The sequence below is a fragment of the Martes martes genome (assembly GCF_963455335.1).
Source record: "Martes martes genome assembly, chromosome: 12".
Classification (NCBI taxonomy): domain Eukaryota; kingdom Metazoa; phylum Chordata; class Mammalia; order Carnivora; family Mustelidae; genus Martes; species Martes martes.
The window spans coordinates 63,581,329-63,602,728 of NC_137900.1; the positions used below are offsets into that span (position 1 = coordinate 63,581,329).

Below are 21,400 nucleotides of genomic sequence, written 5' to 3' on the forward strand. Positions count from 1 at the left end.
AGGGTTGGGAGAGGAGGCATGGCAAGGGAAGGCCTTCTGGTGGCACTTTACCTCAGCCTTGTAGGTTAGGAAGTGACAGGAGGAGGAATCTTGGGATTTGAGGCACAGACTTGGGAGGTGCCACAGTGTCCAAGGACATGCAGGTGATGGTTTGGCAGGGACTGGCTCCATGCGGATGAAGGATTTAGAAGGTGGTCAGAAAGGAAGCAGGGAGCGGTGCCTGGATGGCATAGTTGGTTAAGCATCCAACTCTTGATTTCAGCTCAGGTCATGATCTTGGGGTCGTGAGATTGAGCCCCACGTCAGGCTTTGCACTGGAGTGTGGAGTCTGCCTGAGATCCTCTCTCCCTTTCCCTTTGTCTACTGCCCCTGCTTCTCCCCCATCCCCCAGGCTCCTGCTCTATCTTTAAAATAAATAAATCTTAAAAAAAAAAATAAAAAAAAAAAAAGAGGGAAGCAATTGCCTTAAAGCCTGTGGAGTTTGGACTCTCTTCTCTAGGTGGTGGAGAACCAAGGAAGGCTTCTGGGGATATGCTGGACTGAGATTTGGCCCCACACCCACGTGCTGACCCCTAACCTCACCTCACACGCAGCTTGGCTCCTTCTCATAGCGCGGACTCCTGCCCGCCAGGACCAGGCTGTGCAGGCCCACCTGTGTGTGTGTCCTCTGCTAGGCTGCCATCACTTTCCCCTGCTCCCTGACAAAGGAGAATTGCAGAAACAGAAGAGATGCAAGAGGTGAGGGAGGGTCCCTGAATCTCTAAGAATCAGTGAGTGACCACAGATGGCTTCCATGTTGCTAAAGGATGATCACAGAGATGCCAACAACTACGTAATATTGTCTTGGATCGGAGCAGCTAGGAGGGAGGGCTTGTCTGCATGTAGGCAAGCACTTAGTGATACTCCGTAGTGAACTCCCCATCACTGGCACTGTTGAACCTGGGACCAGCTGGCTACCACAAGAAAATTGTGGAGGGGACGCCAGGTGAGTGAGGTCCTATCTGGGCCGGGAAGCAACATGAACTCCCAGTGAAGAACACAGTTAAAAGGTTACAGTATTCATATTTATTAAGTCACAGACCATAAAATTAATGTCATTTAAAAAAATATCTGCAAGCAGTTTGCTGTATTAAGAAATTTCTGTAAGTATAAATCTGAAGGAGAATTAGGTCAGTGATCTTCTAGTCATGGACCCCAAGGGACACTCTGGTCCTGTATTGAGAATATTCAAGGAGGTTCCTGCTACTGCAGGATGGCCGCTGGGGAGGCTTGTGGGTCCTGGCATGGTACAGTACTGGATGGTTTTTAAACAAGTTCATAGCCATTGGCCAATACTAGAAGGCAGGGTCACTGCCCCCATTTTACAGAAGGTTCTCTGAGAAGTGAAGTGACTAGCCCAAGGTCACATGACTGTGCACTGAAACTGCCACTTTCTGGCAGCACAGGTCTTGATACGGAGTCAGCACTGAATCAAAGCCAGTTTTTGTCCTGTTGACTCCAGCTCTGTCTCTGGTACATGCATTCCAAACTCAAGTTCCTCTCTGGGTACAGGACCTCATCTCAGCCTGAGGAACGTTATCCAGAGGCAGACTCAGGAGGTTAGAGCACAGCATCACCGGCAAAACAGGAGTGAGCAGGCACCCGCCAGGGACCAGCTGTGTTCGCCCAAGCAATCCGGCCTGCGGGACGTGAGCACTACCCCAGCTCCACCACCAGCTGTGTAACCTTGAGCAAGGTACTCATTCTGGATCTCAGTTTTGCCCTGCGTAGAATTGGGATAACTTCCTACCTCCTAGGAATAATGTCAGGATCAAATGAGTTAATAGTTGTAAAGCATTAGAATAATGCCTGACAAAGCAGCAGGTGCTGTTACTACCTGGGCCCGCCCCCCATGGGTCTGGAAGTAGGTCTGTGTGCGTAGGGATGAACAGGCTCATAGGGTTAGGCGCGTCCTTCATCTTCTGTCGGGAATGCCCTGTCAGAATTCAGCTGTGGGTCATCTCCAATAGAATTAATTCCCCTTTTTTCAGGGTTCCCGCCCGGAGCAGGGTGCCTAGACGCCGTGCTGTCTCTCCAGCTGAAGTTTTAAGTGATTTGGTTACAACCAAAGATACTCTTAGGGTTCCTTCTGCCTTGATTTCCACTTGTATTACATTGCCTTGTATGAAAGTGGCATTTTTAGAAAATTGTTGGAAATTGGCATTTTTATGTGGTTCAAACTAACGAATGCCGAGAGCACGAGTGGGTTCCAGCTTTGCATCTTCCTCACCCTGCCACCGCCCTCTGGCTGAGCACCTAAGATACTTTAACACAGTATGATTCCAAAACCATCTGGGGAGTTTGACAAATGAGGCTACATCTTCAGAACCAAGGCACAGACCCAAAAAAGAGGCCTTCCCCTTCCTGCTAGAGGAGCTGGCCCTTGAGGTCCTCCTGGTTTGGCCTTCTGTATTTCTGTGCCTTCTTAACGGAAAATGGGGTTCTCTGGGTTTTCTTGGCAGCGCCTGCAACTGTGGGATAGGAGGAGCATGGGGATGTCTGGGCCTGTCCAGACCTTACTCTTAGCTCCTCCTCTTTTAGTTCCAAGGCAGTTGGGGAAACGGCCTGTGGTTGCTAAGCAACAGTCGCCTGCTGATTCTTCCCAACATCCCTTGAGGAATGAATAAGCAGTAAAATCTCCCACATTGAAAGCTGGGCCTGAAGAGCTGGGACAGGGGGCAAGTAAAACACTTGCCTTGGGGCTGGAGGGCTCTGAGGAACTTTATTTCAGGACCTTAGTTTCTCCCAAATGTACAGTGAGGTTAGGCTGGGTGATTCATGAGGACTTCTCAGCTCAGCTGTTCTTTGCTTCAGTGGTAGCTGGCTGCTGGTCATCATCTGGGAGGGAAAGGGACACCTGAACTTTTCAGGGTGGCGAGGGTGTGGGACATAGCTGCCCTTGGAGAGCTTCCAACCTAGTGGGAAAGCAGGGTCCCAGATTTGTGGCTCTCAGAGTAAGAGAGGTTCTTGTGGTTTGGGGAGACTTCCTGGGGCAGTTAAGCCAGGGGAAGGCTGAGACAGGCAAAGGTGCTGGAGGGTCTCTGAAAAGAGCGGTAGAAGCTAAATGAGCACGGGGAGTTTGGGGGCAGACTAGAAAAGCCTTGAATGCTAAGGTAAAGTGCCTGCTTTTTCTCTCTGTGGTCCTTGGGAACCTTCTGGTAGTTCTAAGAGGTTAAATGAAGTTTTAGGCCTGGTACTCTCGCTGTACAGTGGAGGATGAGAATGGGAGGGAGTTCCGGCCCTGAGGTGTGAAGTGCGGCTACTCTGAAGAGAGGTGACACGGACAAGCTGAAGCAGAGTGGAGAGGAAGAGGCAGATCAAAAGGACTTTAGGGAGAAGGGGCTGGATGGCTCTCATTCATTCACACATTTATTGTGCGCCTACCAAGTGCCAGGCATTGCTGACTACTCTGTGAGGGAGAGGCCAGAGGCAGAGGACGATGTCTTCTGACAGGGTCGGGATGCCCAAGACTCACTTGGGGGCAGCACCTGGACTAAAAGTAGTGTCATGTAAGTGCTCTGGTGGTGGTGGAGAGGCCCGTTGAGAGCGCCCCGGCAGAAGACCGGCCTTTAGGGCCTGTTTGAAAACTCGCCTGGGAAAGGAGGCTTTTCAAAGCACAGGGCATCCTGTGGGGGAGAAGACGGGGATGCTTGGGCAGCTGGCAGTAGACCAGCCACATCAGCTCCGGTGAGACCAGAGCAGTGGAAGGCCTAGGACGGTCACTCCTGCTGTGGCCCCTAGGGCAGCCGGGAGATGCTTATGGCCCCTTCCCAGAGCCGCAGCGCGGGGTAAAGTGGCTCCTGGAAAGCGGCCCGGAAGGTGTGCAGGTGGCTCATGCCGCCTGACACATCGTAGAAGGAGAGGATGCCGGCCTCGTAATCCAGGAAGACACCGAGCCGGTCAGGGTCGTCGCGGGGCCGCAGGCGGCTGCGCTGGCCATCGTGGAAGGCCCAGTACTCGAGGTCATAGCGCTTGAGGCACCAGGACTGACGGTTGCAGCCAAGGCGCGCGGAGGCCGAGGCCCCGCAGCGCCGCAGGGAGGCGTAGGCCGCGCCCACCCACCAGCCGACGCCCGCCTCCTGCACGTCCACTTCCCAGTAGTGGCGGCCCGCAGCGTAGCAGTCGCGACCCAGCACCTGCCACAGTTTATCAAAGCGCAGCGCGGGCGTGGGTCCCAGGCGGCCCATGAGGCCGCAGCGCACCGTCAGGCGGTCGGCAGAGAGGCGCAGGCGCGCGTGCATCGTGTCGGGCTCCAGGGTGGGCGTGCGTGCATCTGCGGAGGGTGGGGACATCGGGGGCCACACCTGGTGGGTGGGGCCAGCTCCCCCGCCCCTGGTCCCGACAACTTCCCGGTAGAAATTGAGATGCCAGGAATTGCCAGCAGATAAATGAAAAGCCACCCTTTTAACCCTAATTGCATCCAAGGCATTAGCGGGGGGACACGGGAAGGAGTGAAAATTTCACTGGATTTGTGCCATGGAATTTGCTGCCAATTTCTAAAAATTAAATTTAAAAAATCCTGTCCTTATTAACGCTTGGATGTATATCCTTCCAGTTTTTATCTTGCCACTTATAGTTTTTCTTATTGGTATCATGCCATACACACTTTTGTGTAATCTGGTTTTTCAACTTTATTGATTGTATTTGTGATCATTTTACCCTATCAAATAATATTTTTTTTAAATTTTTTAAAAAAATTTATTTATTTGTTAGAGAGAGCGAGCGAGCACAGGCAGACAGAGTGGTAGGCAGAGGCAGAGGGAGAGGGAGAAGCAGGCTCCCCGCGGAGCAAGGAGCCCGATGTGGGACTCCATCCCAGGACGCTGGGATCATGACCTGAGCCAAAGGCAGCCGCTTAACCAACTGAGCCACCCAGGCGTCCCTCAAATAATATTTTTTATCAGAGTGTTTTAATGGTGACCCTAAGATTTTGCTGTGTTAAGTGTTTTATACTTTAACCTATCCCTCCCCCTTCTCAATATTTAGGCTTTTTAAATATTTTATTCATCTATTTTTCAGAGAGAGCACAAACAGGAGAAGCAGGCTCCCAGCTGAGCAGAGAGCCCTAGGTGGGGCTCCAGCCCAGGACCTGACCAGAGCCAAAGGCAGCCGCTTAACCAACTGAGCCACCCAGGTATCCAATATGTAGGCTTTAAAAAGGCTCCTGAAAACACTAATATAATTACATCTTTATGCATCTGATTATTGCTTGAGGATACATTCCTAAAAGAGGAACTACTGGGTTAAGATGGATAATTTTGCTTTTAAGGCCTTTGGTAAATACTGCCAACTTGTATCCCAGAAATGTGGTGCTGACTTAACTCCCAATAATTGTTCTCACTGCGTTGTACCACATCTGTAGACATGGAAAACGAAGTCTAGATGGTAGGGTACATGGATATTCTGCTTTAGTAGATACTGTCAAAGTGTTTGGAGTGCAAAACCTGTAGCAAGGTTTTGCACATCTGAAGATTTTATTCCTGATATTTTTTTTTTAGATGTCACTGAAAATAATGTTTTTAAAATTTCATTTTCCAATTGTTTATTGCCAATATACAGAAACAGGATTGAATTTTGTATAATGATATATGCAACAGTTCTTAGTTCACTTAATTCTAAGTTATCTTTTAATTATATCAGATTTCCTGTAATCATGTCATCTATGAATATTCGTAATATTGTATGATATCGCATGACATTATATGACATCATAATGATATCCCCCTCTTTTTCCAATCCTTATAGCTTTCACTTCTATAGGATCTCTAGAACAGTGCTGCACGAAGCGACTATGGTAAGCATCCTTTCCTCCCACTCCTGGGTAAATACCCAACAGAAATGCATGCATATGTGCATCAAACAGACATGCACATGAATGTTCAGAGCAACATTCACTACAGGCCAAACCGGAAACAATCTAAAATGTCCTTCCATAGTTTGAGTGTGCTGTATTCATACAATGGAATACTATTTACAGCAGTGAAAACAAGTTACTTCTATGCACAATAATATGGATAAATCTCCTAAATATTATGTTGAGTGACAGAGGCAAAAACACCAAAAAGTACAATCTGAATGATCTAGTCCTATAAAGGCCAAAGACAGGCAAAACTAATCTACAGTGTCAGAAATCGGGAGAGTAGTTACTCTTGGTGGGGAGCGAAGAGGAGGCTGCATGAGGAAGGCTTCTGGGGAGCTGGAAGTTTTCATTTCTTGGTCTGAAGGAGGTTATATACCATGTTTACTTTTAAGAAATGATTGGGGTGCCTGGGTGGCTCAATTGGCTAAGCACCCAACTCTTGGTTTTGGCTCAGGTCATGATCTCAGGGTTGTGAGTTTGAGCCTTGCTGTGGGCTCCACGCTTGGCACAGAGGCTGCTGGAGAGAGTCTCGCTTTTCCTCTCCTTTCCCCTCTGCTCCTCCCCATTTGTCCCCCTCTAAAAAGAATTAAAATCTTTAAAAAAAATAATTGAGCAGCACCCCTTTGATTTCTGTACTTTTATGTATTTTATATTTCAAAGTTTACTTTAAAGATGAAATGAAAACAGGTTACAAAACAGTATGTGTAGTATGATACCATATTTGTAAAAAATATATATATTAAATATATTCTTATATGTATATATAGATAAACTAAGGAAAGCTAACATAACAGGGCAAACAATAATAGTAGTTATCTATGGGCAAGCGACTTTAAAAATTTTGGGTTTTTTTCCTAGTTTTTCTGCAATGAATATGTATTATTTCTGTACTTAAGATTTATTATTATTATTACTTTCAGGTTATCTCTACACCCAATGCAAGGCTCAAACTCACGACCCCCAGATCAAGAGTCGCATGCTCTACCAACTGAGCCAGCCAGATGCCCCTTATTTCTGTTATTTAAAAACTAGTAATAAAGGTTGAAAAAACCCAAGTTGGGTCTGTTAGTAAAAAAAAGGGGGTGCCTCCATTTCTGTGACCCCCCCAATCTGCCTTGCCCTCTCCACCCTCCCTTTGCTCCCCAGTCCCAGGGCTTACATTTTAAGAAGAGTGATCGTTCCGGTGAGGGGCTTGTTTTCAACAAGGAAGCTAGTTTGGTGCTCGAGGAGCCCGAGAGCTGGCAGTTCGTGTCTGTAACAGATTGTGAGAAATGAGTGCCTGGCCCTCATGCAGGCAGAGCAAATTACAGAATGTACTAAAAATATTACAGAACTGGAAATTCAGATCATCTCTCCCCCAGAAGCGCATGCATATTTAAGCAGTAAATGCAAATTCGGGAATTCACGACAGGAATACCCTAGGACAATACTCGGGTCTAAGGAGAAGCGTACTTCCGAGGGTGGGAAGTGGATTCAGGCCAGTGTGACTGTCCCCTGAACCTGGGGACGGGACAGCGGGCTCAAGGAGGGCCGTGCGAATCAACGATGTATTCAACAGTCAAGCATGGAGGCAACCGCCTGGCAGACATGCCAGTTCCGGGATAAAGTGGAAAATGAGAAATTAGGCCATCAGAGAAGGCCATGTCCAGGTCTCATTCCAGTGTGAGGGAGTTCAAGGGAAACCCAAGCCATGGTTCCTGTCTTCCACAGCTCCATCCGGTAAAAGAGGTGAGAGGTGGGCTCACCAGAGCTACCCGCCAAGGCACAGAGAAGAGAGGAATCCAGGGAGACATCATGGAGGAGGAAGCACCTCAGTGAGCCCTTAAAGGACAGGGAAGATTCGGACATCCAGAGAAAAGGACGGGAGGCTTTCCCAGCCAGAGGGTATGAGCAGGAGCACAGGTATTAAGGACAAGTACTCGCACTGGCACAGGAACTGGGAAGCCATGGCAGGCGTCTGAGTGAAGGCAGACACGAACAGAACTTCCAAAGCTCTGTGGTGGGGAGTGGATGGGGCAGGGTGAGTGGAGGCAAAGGCCCTGCTTGGAGGCTCAAGCCTGAAGTGGGGCAGGAGGGACGCCCGAGGGCCTGGGGGAGGAACTACGGCAGCCGCAGTAGCAGTAGCCAGGGCCTAACTTTACTAGGAGGTGACTGGAGTCAAGCAGCAGCGGACTGCAGGGAAGATGTATGTCCCCTTCTCAGAGATGCCAGCTCCGCATCCCCGGGAAGAAGCTCCTCCTCCTGGTCACCCTGCGTTCTCCTCACCCTGCTGTATTTTTCGTCAGAGCTCTTACCGTGGACATGTTCAGTTACTACTGTCTGTCCTGCTCCCAGAACCCTGAGCGCCACAAAGGCAAGACCTTTGGTTTGTACCCTGCTGTGTGTAACAGAGAATTAGGGCTCAGTAGACGTTCTGGAGGAATCCTAAGAGCAGAGATAAATGACTGGAGGTATTTCTTAGCACCTACTTGGTGCTATGCCCTGCAGGGACCTTGGAGCAGGACTCAGAGTACTTCTTGCCCTTTGGGCATTTACGACAGGCAGGGGGAGGCGAGTGCAGGGTGTCCAGCTCAGGGACAGCCCCAGGCCGGAGACCGGCAGCGCGAGGAGTGGGGAGAGGCAGCGGGGCAGCTGGCCAGCACAGCCGACCCAGGGTGATGGGGCAAGACTTCCCAGGTGAGCCCAGCTGGGCTGGCTCGGCAGGGATGGCTGGGACTTGGCCAGAAAGAGGGGAGGGGGGCAGATGGCTCTTCTAGCTGGGAGCCCAGAGCAGGTGAAGGTAAGACGCAGCAGAATCCTGGGAGTGACTTGGGGGCAGAAGCGGAGCAGGATGGCTGGGAAGGTAGGACGTGGTCTCCGAAGAGGAAGGAGGTGAAGTCTGAAGGATGGGTAGGGCCTAGGCCCAGGAGTCCTCCACCGCCCAGCCACTGGCCTTTGGGTGGAAGAGACGGGATTTAGGTCTTCACATTCATCTCTGGGTTAAAGGGTAGCAGGGGAGCTAAGGACACAAGGTTGGTCACGCAGCAACTTACTCTCTTTAAGGCGAGTGTCCAGTGGCGTCTGTAACAAGCTCTGCATGGCATCCACAAAGCCCTGGAAGAAGCTCTTGACGGGTTCGAAGGAGAGGGGCGCGGGGTAGCACACTTCTCCCAGGCGCATCTGCTGCTGCATCTCCTGCTCGGCAGCCCGGTACTCCTGCGGGGTGTGCGGGGCGTCGGGGGCTGCCGTCCCAGCCTCCACCGCTGTGCCCTCGGACAAACCCAGCCCGGAAGGGGTGGCCCCCCCTGCCCCAGCATCTGGGAGCAGCCCAGGCTGTGCCCCCGACTCCCGCCCCAGGACCAGAGTTTATTTCTCCTTCCCTTCCATGTTCCTGGAGCTCTACTCTGTGCACAGCCTTAGGGGCAGAGGAAGGAAGGAGGCTGGCTGACTGCCCCTGCCACCAAGTTGCTCACCACCTTGCAGGGAGCCCTGAAGCTTTCCAGACATTGCCACCAGGCTCTGCCTGACATCCAGGGGGACCAAAGGAATGATGGGCCAGTTTTCCTGGGGAAAGAGTCCCTTGGGCATGCCCAAAGGAAGGAGCAGGAAACCATGTTCCAGGAGGAAAGCCAAAGACCCTGGAAGTTCAGCAGGAATGCCGACTGAGGGGGAGTGCCCCCGCCCCGCACCGTGGGGACCTGTCCTGTTTTCTGACTGGTCCCCCACTGTTACTTTCCCCACCAAACAACGATGAACTCCAGACCTCATCCTTTAAATAGCCTTCCTGGGTTAAGTGTGGCTTTGCAAGGTAGAAGCTCCTTGGACCATCCTGGTATCCCCAGCTCTAGTATCTAACAAAGGGCCTGACGTGTAGTAGGTTCTCCGTAAATATTTATGATAGAATAAGGAAATCAAGCACACCTGCTTCTCACCTTTGCCAACTCGGGGAACAGCTCCCTAGCCATCTGTATTTCAAGCCATAGCTGGGCATCATCTTGGATTCCCCTTACTTCCACTCACCAGTCCTGTCACATGTCTCAGACCTGCCTGTCCCCTCCTCCTGATGCTTGTCCATTGGTCTTGGCCTCCAACATCCACCCTCCACCCTGTCACCAGAGTGACTTTTCAAAAGCATTAAACTGAGCAGGTCACTCCCCAATTCAAAATGCTCCTCTGGCTCCAAAATCTTTACAGGACAATTTAAACCCACGGCCAGGTACATACAGCCCTCTGCTAACCAGGCCTGGCTTCCAGACCCAGTGGCAACTCCCCAACGCCACCCCCTCCTTCGTACCCCTGCCCTGCCTCCAGCCAGGCTAAACCCTAGCAGCTCTCCAGCCTGCCAGGCCCTCATGTGCACATGATTCCTTTCTGCCTGGGATGTCCTCTGTCCCTCTGTATGTCCCTGATGAGCCCCTCATGCTCCCAAACCCAGCTCCACAGTCACCTCCCCCTTAGAAGCCTTCCCTGAGCCCCTATGCAGAACTGGACACTTCTTAGACATACTTCTGCCAGCTCGCTGGGGCTGCACTGTAAATAGCTATTTCTGAGCATGCCTCCCTACCCTCAAGCTCCTAATGTCAAGCAGGGGCCTGGCGCCAACAGGTTACTCAGTATAGTATGGATCCGTATATATACAAGAGTGAGCAAGCAGAAGGGAGGAATGGTAAATGATGAAAATCAGTAGTTCTAGCACCAGAGAATAAAGAAAAAAGATGATCAAGCCATGAAACTCTATGATGCAAGAAAAATATTCTTCTCCATGGAAGCATCCCTTTGTATCAGATAGCCCTCCCAAGTACCATCACTTTTAAAGAAACAAATGTACCCCTCTGTGCAACTTGCCCCTCTTTATAATATCCAGGGTGCCTAGGAAAGCGACTCACCTAGGATTATTTTTTGTTAGGCTGAGTTGACCAAGGCCACGTACACGCACAAGCCTAGAAATATTTGTCGGGGACTGGCTTCACTGGTTTGCTGCTGACCGATTTGTTTGTCAGCTTATTTTCCCCCCAAAGCCTAATGTGTGATTAGACTCAGTGACACCTTTATCTCATCCCACAAATCTGTAAAGCATCTTCCAAAGGTTATCTAACAGGGCAGGCATTTCCTCTACAGTGAGAAAACTTAAGCAAGGAAACATCAGGGTGGGGAAGTAAGCTGGAAGCCAGAGTGAGCGGAGGAACAAAGCATATGCTGCCAGGTGTCCGCCGAGCCATGTGAAACCTGTGTAGCTCCGAGAGTTCCAGAAGCCAGGGCAAAGAAGGAACCAGGGAAGGGCCACGTGGGCAGGAAAGCAGTCCCAGAGCATGGGGCTGCACAGCGGTACTGACACTGGAGGGGAGTTTCTCCCGTAGTTCCTTGGGAACAGGAGCACCACGCTTAACAACATATGTTCACTAACAGAGCAACCAATCACAGGGGCTATTTCCTAGACTCTCCCTCCGTGTAGGGTGATAGCCTCCAACAGATCCCAGTGGCCAAGGAGTACCAACCTTCTCTGCCCTTTGAGCAAACTGAGTCACCTCTTGGGGCCTGCTCCGTAGATGGAAGGACACCTGCCTTTCCAGGAGGGGGTCTCGAGTGAGACTTAGCAGGCAGAGGGCCAGGTGGCTGTGCTCTGGACTCAGGACAACCTGGCTTCTGATCACAGCTCTGCTGCCTCTCAGCTGTGTGACCTTGGACGAGTCACTTCACCCTCCCTGGGCCTCAACTGCTCATTCATAAAATGGGGTGAGAATAGCCACTTTGCTGCATTTTAGGAAGTGTCAGAGCTAAGATACAGAAAGTGCTTGGAACACAGAGGGCCCCGGCCCCCAAAACGGTGGCTGTAAATATGATGTCATTAGTCCAAGATGGATCTACCCTTCCTAACAATGCCTATTTCCTTACCACTTGTGTGGGGGCAAGAAAACCTGCAGGCTGGCCAGGCAATTCTTTGTGTATTCACTCTGCGTAAACCCTGTGTTTGATGCCCCAGTAACCAAGGTGAAGTGCAGGGGAGGAGGGGGCAGGGGCCCAGCATTACCTGCAGCAGCTGTATGGGGTCGGGCTCCTGGCTGATCCTCCAGACCCTGGTGGAGAGGCTGTGCATGCCATCTATTTGCTCTTTGCAAGATTCGATATGCTCCCTGTACGCCTGGAGGGTGAGCTGCGTGTTTTTATCGATGAATTTCTTGGCCAGCGCTTCCTCTTCATCAAGTAGCAGTCTCAGTTCAGTGAATTTTCCCGTCAGCCAGGTTTTACTTGACTCTGCATGAGCCTGAAAAGAAGCCAGTTGCAAATGATATCACTGCCAACCAGGAAATCTGGAATAATCAACATAAAACAATTATAACTTCTAAAAAGTGAGTTCAGCAATGTCCCTGGGCAAGCGTAAGACCAGCTCATAAAAACTCCAGCTTTCCCAAGTACCACCACCTATAACCAACTGGAAAATGCATGCAGAAATAAGGGTGGGGGGGGAAATAGCAAGATACCAAAAAATAAACTAACAAAAACTGTAATGAACTACATAAAGCATAAAATTGTACTAAAAGACATTAAAAAAAAAAAGACCTCTGAATGTGTGGAAGAAAAGACCACATTCCTGGCTAGAAAGATTCATTATTAAAAAAAAGAAAAGAAAAGAAAGATTCATTATAGTCTACAAATTCATTGCAATCCCAGCCTTAACATGTGGATTAGACAAATGGCAAATTATGGTGGCAAAGAATAAGCCCAAGAAAAGCCACAAATTGCTTTAAAAGGATCATTGAAGGATGACCTGCCTTATTAAATATGAAAACAAACCGTAAAGCTACAGGGTTTAAAACCACATGGCACAGGCAAAGACAAAGAACAAGAGCACAAAAGAATTCAGAAATGAAATCTGTGTGTGTGTGTGTGTGTGCGAGAGAGAGAGAGAGAGAGAGAGAGAGAGGGAGGTAATGGTCACATTTCAAATTACAGGGAGGAAAGTGAACTATTCCATTGATGGTGTTGGTACAACGTGCAATTAACCATGTATTTGAAAAAAAAATTTATTAGATCCTCATACCACATATAAAAATAAATGCAAACAGAAGCCCACCTAGGAAGTAGTGTAGCCAAAATATGAGACTCTGTGCCTGATCACTCTAAATTTAACTTATAAATCCAATTTAGACGATGCAGGGAGAACGGAGGAACATAGTAACCATCAACTTGAGATATACACCAACAAAATGCATTTTGAAACTTTATTTCACTTCTAATTCAAAGAAAACATGACATTTATAACGCAGTTGAAAATGTGACCACCGGTTGGATTTTGAAGGATAAAAGGGAGCTGTTATGAATTTTCACAGGTGTAATGATGACAACATGGCAGGGCATGTAAAAAAAAAAATGTATCATCTTGTGGAAACAACACGCTAAACTTTTACAGATAAAATGGCATGTCTGGTATTTGCTTCTAAATATATGGGTATGCTTGAGGTTTTCTACAATAAAAAGTAAACAGAAAAGAAATTCCACAGAGATTAAAGCACTATACATTAAAAAAAAAAAAAACCTGTCACAATGAAATACAAAACAACTTTATTTCTAAAAATTTGAAACCTCTGTAAGAGGAGCCTAAAACTCAAAGAGCGACAAAGTAGCCACAGCAGGTCTGAGTGTATAAACAAATGGAACTCTTAAGAAGAAAGGTTCCATAGACAATGGCTCCAACAAGCTACACGGGTTTATCATCCATCACATGGAGTTTAAAAAAAAAATCACTCAATTTAAAATGGGCCAAAAGCTTATAAGTGCCCGTAGCTGGATGAAGGGGTACCCGGCCTCTCAGACAGTCCAGGAAGTGGGCAGTGTACCAGAAAATACTTTCTGGCCATCAGCCTGGAGGAATTTTAACTGACTGGTAATAGCAGAGCCTGGAATGGTGTGGAGAACACTTAGCCACACTGGGTCAGCATTCTTAGGGGACAATGCGGTATCAAAATGTTGACTGCAACCATCCTTTGATGCAGCAGTTCCTCTTGCAAGCATTGATCTCCGAAAACATTTTCACACGTGCACGAACATCTGTGTACCAAGACGCTCACTACAGCACTGTTGGTGATGAAGGTGGGCAAGATTTTCGATATGGGAAGTGTATATATATATATATATGTTTACTATATATATTATGTGGCGTCCATACAATGAAAGGACAGGCAGTGATTAAAAAGAAGGCAGCGTTCTGGTACATGCTACACTGTGGGTGAACCGTTAGGTCATGTGGAGTGAAATAAGCCAGACGTAAAAGGACAAATACTGGATGATTTCCTATTATGAAATAACCCACAATAGGCCAGTTCACAGGGACAGGAAGTAGATGAGAGTCTGCCAGGGCCTGGAGGGAAGGGAAGTCATTGCTCAGTAGTTAGAGTTTATATCTGAGGTAGTGGAAAATTTTTGGAAACAGTGGTTATGAGTGTAAATGCAGTTTACAGTGGTTATAACTGAAATGTACAGTTGTACAGTGGTTATGAGTGTAATACAGTGGTTTTGATTATAAATGCAAAAACAGTGGTTATAACTGTAAATTCAGTTCGTCCTACTGAATCGTACACCAAAAAATGGGTAAAATGGTTAACTTATGTTACGTACATTTTGCCACACACACACAACCCGGTGGACCCACGTGCCCGGGCATGGAAAACTCTCCAAGACACCACGTGAAAAAGAGCAAGTTATAGAATAACAAATATAGGACGATCCTATTTCCGTAAAAGATAACTAAAAAAAATTATATACGGATACAGGTATGCCCACGTTCTGAATGTCTGCTTTGGTCCACTTTGCTTTTAGGAAAGACCTATATTAGCATGGTAAGGGTTTTGGTCCAAAAAGCAAAAATCCTCTTCAGGTTTCCTCCATTTAGAAAACAGCTATTAACCCAAGACTTTCCTAAAAGTGAAGTGGCTTAACTCAAACTTTCAAAAAGCCGGGGATGCTCTTTCCTTTATGCCCCTTCTACCTACAGAAGGTTTTAGAGAACACTACTTTCGGATAGCAGGGGAGAACCTGTCTATGCTTCTGTATGTTTGCAAGTGCATTTTTTAATTTTTTAAAGATTTTATTTATTTATTAGAAAGCACACAAGCGGGGGGAGGGGTGGAAAGAAGCAGGCTCCCCTCTGAGCAGGGAGCCTGATACAGTACTCCATCCCAGGAGAATGACCTGAGCCGAAGGCAGATGCTTAACCGAGGTGCAACCTAGATGCCCATGCAGGTGCATTTAAATGTCTGTTAGTTCTACAAACAATCCTAGAATTTGTATGGAACCAGAAAAGACCCCAAATTGCTAAGGAAATGTTGAAAAAGAAAAACAAAACTGGGGGCATCATGTTGCCCGATTTCAAGCTTTACTACAAAGCTGTGATCACCAAGACAACATAGTACTGACACTAAAACAAAGACCAGTGGAACAGAGTAGAGAGCCCAGAAATGGACCCACAGCTCTATGGTCAAATAATCTTTGACAAAGCAGGAAAAAATATCCGGTGGAAAAAAGACAGTCTCTTCAATAAATGGTGCTGGCAAAATTGGACTATGTGTAGAAGAATGAAACTATGTGTAGAAGAATGAAACTCGACCATTCTCTTACAGCATACACAAAGATAAACTCGAAATGGATAAAAGACCTCAATGTGGGGCAGGAATCTATCAAAATCCTAGAGGAAAACATAGGCAGTAACCTCTTTGACATCGGCCATAGCAACTTTCAAGACATGTCTCCAGGGGTGCCTGGGTGGCTCAGTGGGTTAAAGCCTCTGCCTTTGGCTCAGGTCATGATCTCAGGGTCCTGGGATCGAGTCCCGCAGCGGGCTCTCTGCTTGGCGGGGAGCCTGCTTCCCCCTCTCTCTCTGCCTGCCTCTCTGCCTACTTGTGATCCCTCTCTCTCTGTCAAATAAATCTTAAAAAAAAAAAAAAAAAAAAAAGACATGTCTCCAAAGGCAAAGGAAAAAAAAGTGAAAATGAACTTTTGGGACTTCATCAAGATAAAAAGCTTCTGCACAGCAAATGAAATAGTCAGCAAAACAAAGAGGGAACCCACGGAATGGGAGAAGATATTCGCAAATGAACTACAGACAAAGGGCTGATATCAAAGATCTATAAAGAACTCCTCAAACTCAACACTCAAAAAAAGATAATCATGTCGAAAAATGGGCAGAAGACATGAACAGACACATCTCCTAAGAAGACATACAAATGGCTAACAGACACATGAAAAAATGTTCATCATCACTAGCCATCAGGGAGATTCAAATCAAAACCACATTGAGATATCACCTTACACCAGTTAGAATGGCCAAAATTAATAGGACAGGAAACAAGTGTTGGAGAGGATGTGGAGAAAGGGGAACCCTCTTACACTGTTGGTGGGAATGCAAGTTGGTGCAGCCACTTTGGAAAACAGTGTGGAGATTCCTTAAGAAATTAAAAAAAAAGAGCTACCCTATGACCCTGCAATTGCACTACTGGGTATTTGCACCAAAGATACAGATGCAGTGAAAAGAAGGGCCATCTGTACCCCCATGTTCATAGAAGCAATGGCCACAGTCGCCAAACTGTGGAAAGAGCCAAGATGCCCTTCAACAGACGAATGGATGAAGATATGGTCCATATACACTATGGAGTATTACGCCTCCATCAGAAAGGATGATACCCAACTTTTGTATCAACATGGACGGGACTGGAGGAGATTATGCTGAGTAAAATAAGTCAAGTAGAGAGAGTCAATTATCATATGGTTTCATTTACTTGTGGAGCATGAGGAATAACATGGAGCACATTAGGAGAAGGAAAGGAAAAGTGAATTGGGGTAAGTTGGAGGGGGAGATGAAGCAGGAGAGAGTGCGGACTCTGAGAAACAAACTGAGGGTTTTGGAGGGGGGATGGGAGGTTAGGTGAGCCTGGTGGTGGGTATTGTGGAGGGCACATATTGCATGGAGGACTGGGTGTGGTGCATAAACAATGAATCTTGGAACACTGAAAAAATAAAATAAAATAAATGCTCTAGTCATGTTTGGGAAAAGTTATGGGCTTGGGGGGATGGTGAAGAGGTACTCCCATTTTGTAGTTGTTATAGTTCTATACTGGATTCTAACATACTATTGTGAACATTAAAAAAAAATGAACACGTGCTCATGTACTACTAGTACGATTAAAAAATAAAACAAAATCAATTAAAAAAAAATAAAAGCAAAACACAGGCCAGCCTCTTTCGCCAGCCCAAACATCAGTCCACACAACAGAATAGCCCCTGGTACTTGGACAGGCTCCCCATGCTGTCATGTTCTCTTTTTAGTGGGGCAGGAACACGTGCTTTCGCATGATCTATGCAGTGAGTTCCCCAAGTCAGTTTCCTATACAGCGCTCTGGGCTGTGGTTAGGTTCTGAGGCTAGCTGCTAACTGCTGCATGCAAGATAGGTTAAGTTGGCTTTGGGCCAGCCTGGGAACACTACACTGACAACATGGTTTCTATGGGTCAGGGAACATGAACACAAATATGTCTCTCCTGAACCACCCAATGAAGCAAAGAAAATGGGTGCCAAACTCTTGATTTATAGACACACTCTGGAGGCAATGTATGTAAATGGAGCACCTTTCTAGAAACCAAGAGAGCAAATACTCTCCTGACCAAGCAGTTTCCACAGCTCCACTTTGTAAAGAAGAATGTACAAAACAAGCTTAATGACACAACCCATCATTGTAACTCAGTCCAGGAATAACCGTTTGGAAACATCCACAAGAAAACTTACGGTATAAGCAGATGAGGCTGATCGTGCAAACAGTTTAAAAGCAGGAGAGAAAGAGAGAGAGAGAGAGAGAATGGGAGGGAGGGAGGGAATTCTGGCGATGAAACAAAGAAGCATGCTGTCTGGTGGTTTGGGCCACATTGATTCAAAGTGAAACTGAACCCCACACTGGAGTGGGCTGGGCTGGGTGAGGCCCTGAAGAGTCTAGCTAAAAAGGTTAGGGACTGGGGACAAAAGGAACTTGGGCAGCTGTGAAGTCCGCACATGGGAGAGTGGGGGATTTTATACCCAGAGTGCTGGCTGCTGTGTGACTCGTGTCAGCCCAGGGCCCTGCAGGCCTATCTGGGTCCTGTGGAGGGTGAGGGGCCTGTGAGGAGAATGGAGAGAGCTGTTTGGCTAATATCTCAGCAGGACTTTGGACAATGCTTCCGTGGGTGCCGCTCCGGGGCCTCCCACTGCTCCCCACCCCTGCCCTATCCCTGTTAGCTATGCTGTCACTGGTGACTCGGACAGGTGGCCGTGGCCTGCTGAGGGAGGCAGAGGGGTGGCCTTATCCAGCGGGGGTGGTGGAGACTGGTGGCATCGTCCCTGTCAGCAGCAGCACGGCCTGGCTGAGTCATCTTCCCATTCCCACCTTGGCAAAGGCTGCTTTCTGTCCCATAACTGGTCCCCAAGCTGCGGTTCAGTCCCTGCAGCTCTGGTGGGTCACAGGGAAAGGCACAGAGCCAGGAATGGAGGCTGTTTATTTCCCTCCCTAGGGTGCCAGTGTAGCCCCATTTCCTCTCCTTCCCCCAGCCCTGCTTGGTAGGGAGAGGGGCTGACTCCTGCCTGTGCATTTCCAAGAGCCTCCTTCAGGCTGGGTCTGGTCAATGGGAGGAGGAACTAGAGAGAAATGAGGGAGAGGGAGCAGCCAGGGCATCCCTCCCACCGAGGCAGGGGCTCCACGAGAGGCTGCATCCCTGTGTCCCCTCTACCCTCCAGCTCCCGAAGGACAGGCCTGCTCTGGTTCCAGCTCCCACCACAGTGGCCCCGGCCTCCTGCTCTCCCTCCTCCCACATCCTCTCTGTGTCTCCTGCCCGTGCTCCTGCCTCGACACCCCTGGCTGGCTTCTCTGCCTCTCCCACGCTATGTCACCGTTCCCTGCACTCAGTGGCTTCTGTCTTCCTGGGTGCCCCCATCGCCGAGGGCCACTTCAGCTCTGCCAGCCTGTGCACACCCTAACTCCCTACCCAGGTCTGGATTCGACAGACAGTAACCAAACTGACATGTATATTTATTTTTATAGTATACATATTTACATAACACCCCCCCCCACACACACACTCATAAAAGTATCAACAGCTCCCTGGGGAAAACTGGGAAGATTCCAAAAGAAGAGCATAATCACTCTGCCACTCTGACACCTGACCCTTGTCTGGGTTAGGGTAGCGGGCAAACGGCGAGTTTCCCGTCCACCTGCGCACCCTGGGCCTCTGAGCTGCTGTGCAGGGGAAGGAAACAGCCTCTTGACAAGGATGTCAGAGAAAATCATTCCATGGGTGTTGGTTGAGGATTAAGGACCAAGGCCTTCTTGATGGTTCTTTGGAAGGAAGTGGTTGGCTGTTCCCTGGTTTCTGAACAGTGGACTTTGGAGCATGCGTGAACTTTATTGACTTTCGTTTGCTCACAAAGGTGTTTTATGGATTAATTTCCAGGCAGACAGCCCTTTCCCAGCAGTGCCTCTCCCTACGCAAGCACGGGGCAGCGTGGCTGTTGTCCCTGACCTCTCTGCCCCAAAGCACACGGGCCACGGTTCAGCGGAACACAGGAGAGTCCTACACGTGTGTGTCCACGAGCTGGAGGAGTCACTTCTGGGAATGTGTCCAGACGGAACAAGTAAGAAACAAGCTGCGGTGTTCTTTTATGCTAGTGAAAAACTGGAAATGATCGAAATATTCAACATTACAAAAATGGCTTAATCGTGGTAGAGCCATATACCGGAACACACAGTCTCTGACAGTGACCCAGGATAGTGTTAGTTAGGACCTTAAACAGCCAAAACAAGACGCCCATATACCATTTTACCAACATATACTTTTGGTCAATAAGGGGGGAAGAAGCTGATGTGGGAAACCTCCCTCCCCAGTTCATACACACAGAAATGTGGATACACGTGAGCCAATTTTTAAATCATATGACTCAGCTCAAAAACAAAAAGCAAACCCACAAATGACAAAAAGCAGAAATCCTTAGCTGCCCAAAACAAAGAGGGAACTCCCATGCGGAAGCTGAGCGAGTGACCCGTATGACAACCGCACCACACTGGGAGCCCGGCAGCCTTGGGAGGGGTCTCTGGGCACCTGCCACCTGCACCAACCCAGGAGCCTGCTTCATCCATGAACTAGGAACAGGAAAAACTCCATTCACTGGCCTGGGAAAGGGGCAAGGAATCTTTTTTTTTTTTTTTTTAAGATTTTATTTATTCATTTGATAGAGGGGGCGGGGAGAGCACAAGCAGGGGGAGCAGCAGAGGGAGAGGGAGAAGCAAGCTCGCCGCTCAGCAGGGAGCCCTATGTGGGGCTCATTCACTGAAGGCTGACGCTTAACTGACTGAGTCACCCAGGCACCCCAGGGGCGAGGAATCTTGTCATCCATCAAGGGTCATGGGCAAAAAGAGTCACCAGCAAAACAAATAAACCAAATGACAGGACTGTACTGAGAAGAATTCAAGTCCGAGCTCATGGACCCTCAAAACTGAAAAATTCGGGGGCACCTGGGTGGCTCAGTCGGTTGAGCATCTGGTTCAGCTCAGGTCATGATCCTAGGGTCCTGGGATTGAGCCCCACATAGGGCTCCCTGCTCAGTGGGGAGTCTGCTTCTCCCTGTGCCTCTCATCCCAATCATGCTCTCTCTCTCTCTCTCTCAAATAAATCTTAAAAAAGCAAACGTTGGGGGCGCCTGGGTGGCTCAGTGGGTTAAGCCTCTGCCTTTGGCTCAGGTCATGATTCAGGGTCCGGGGATCGAGCCCCATATCGGGCTCTCTGCTCAGCATGCAGCCTGCCTCCTCCCTCCCCCACCTGCCTCTCTGCCTACTTGTGATCTCTGTCTGCCAAATAAATAAATAAAATCTTAAAAAAAAAAGATTTTATTTATTTGGGGGGGGAGAGAAAGAGAGAGAGAGAGAGGAAGTAAGCACGTGCATACAGGACCATGGGGGAGGAAAGAAGAAGAGAATCTTCAAGCAGATTCCCTGCTGAGTGCAGAGCCTGACGCAGGGGTTGGTCTCATGACCTTGAGATCATGACCTGAGCGGAAACCAAGAGCCGGACACTTAAACAACAGTGCCACCAAGGCACCCCTGTCTTCTACCCACTTTTAACTGGATTTTTTTGGGTTTTTGGGGGGGGTTGAGTTGTATAGGTTCTTTATGTGTTTGTACGGAGCCACAAAAGACCCCAAAGAGCCAAAGCAATTTTGGAAAAGGAACGAAACTGGAGGTACCACAATCCCAGATTTCAAAATAATCTATAAACCTATAGTGATGAAAACAGTATGGTACTGGCACAAAAATAGACACGTAGGTCAGTGGAACTAAACAGAGAGCCCAGAAATAGACCCTCAACTATATGGTTAATTAATCTATGACAAAGGAGGCAAGAATATTAAATGGGAAAAAAATAGTCTCTTGAACAACCTGTGTTGGGAAAACTGGACAGCTTTGTGACAAAATGAAATTGGACCACTTTGTTACATTATACACAAAAATACATTTAAA

General features: G+C 48.2%; 1 protein-coding gene and 1 long non-coding RNA gene across 2 annotated transcripts in view; one reads left to right on the forward strand and one right to left on the reverse strand.

The window, feature by feature from the left end:
- Window positions 1–6,969, forward strand: LOC308353614. The gene is made up of 4 exons (XR_013967795.1): window positions 1–1,735; window positions 5,059–5,173; window positions 5,785–5,833; window positions 6,820–6,969. It is a non-coding gene; the product is annotated as an uncharacterized lncRNA (long non-coding RNA).
- TRIM14 (tripartite motif containing 14) overlaps window positions 2,744–21,400 on the reverse strand; it is a 26,338-nt gene continuing 7,681 nt past the window's right edge. The window contains exons 3-6 of the mRNA XM_080820548.1: window positions 11,907–12,140; window positions 8,932–9,094; window positions 7,059–7,151; window positions 2,744–4,312 (exon numbers count right to left, since the gene is read on the reverse strand). Of these exons, the coding sequence (XP_080676674.1) occupies window positions 3,777–4,312; window positions 7,059–7,151; window positions 8,932–9,094; window positions 11,907–12,140 (1,026 nt within the window). The 3' untranslated portion in view covers window positions 2,744–3,776. The remainder of the gene's footprint in view (window positions 4,313–7,058; window positions 7,152–8,931; window positions 9,095–11,906; window positions 12,141–21,400) is intronic.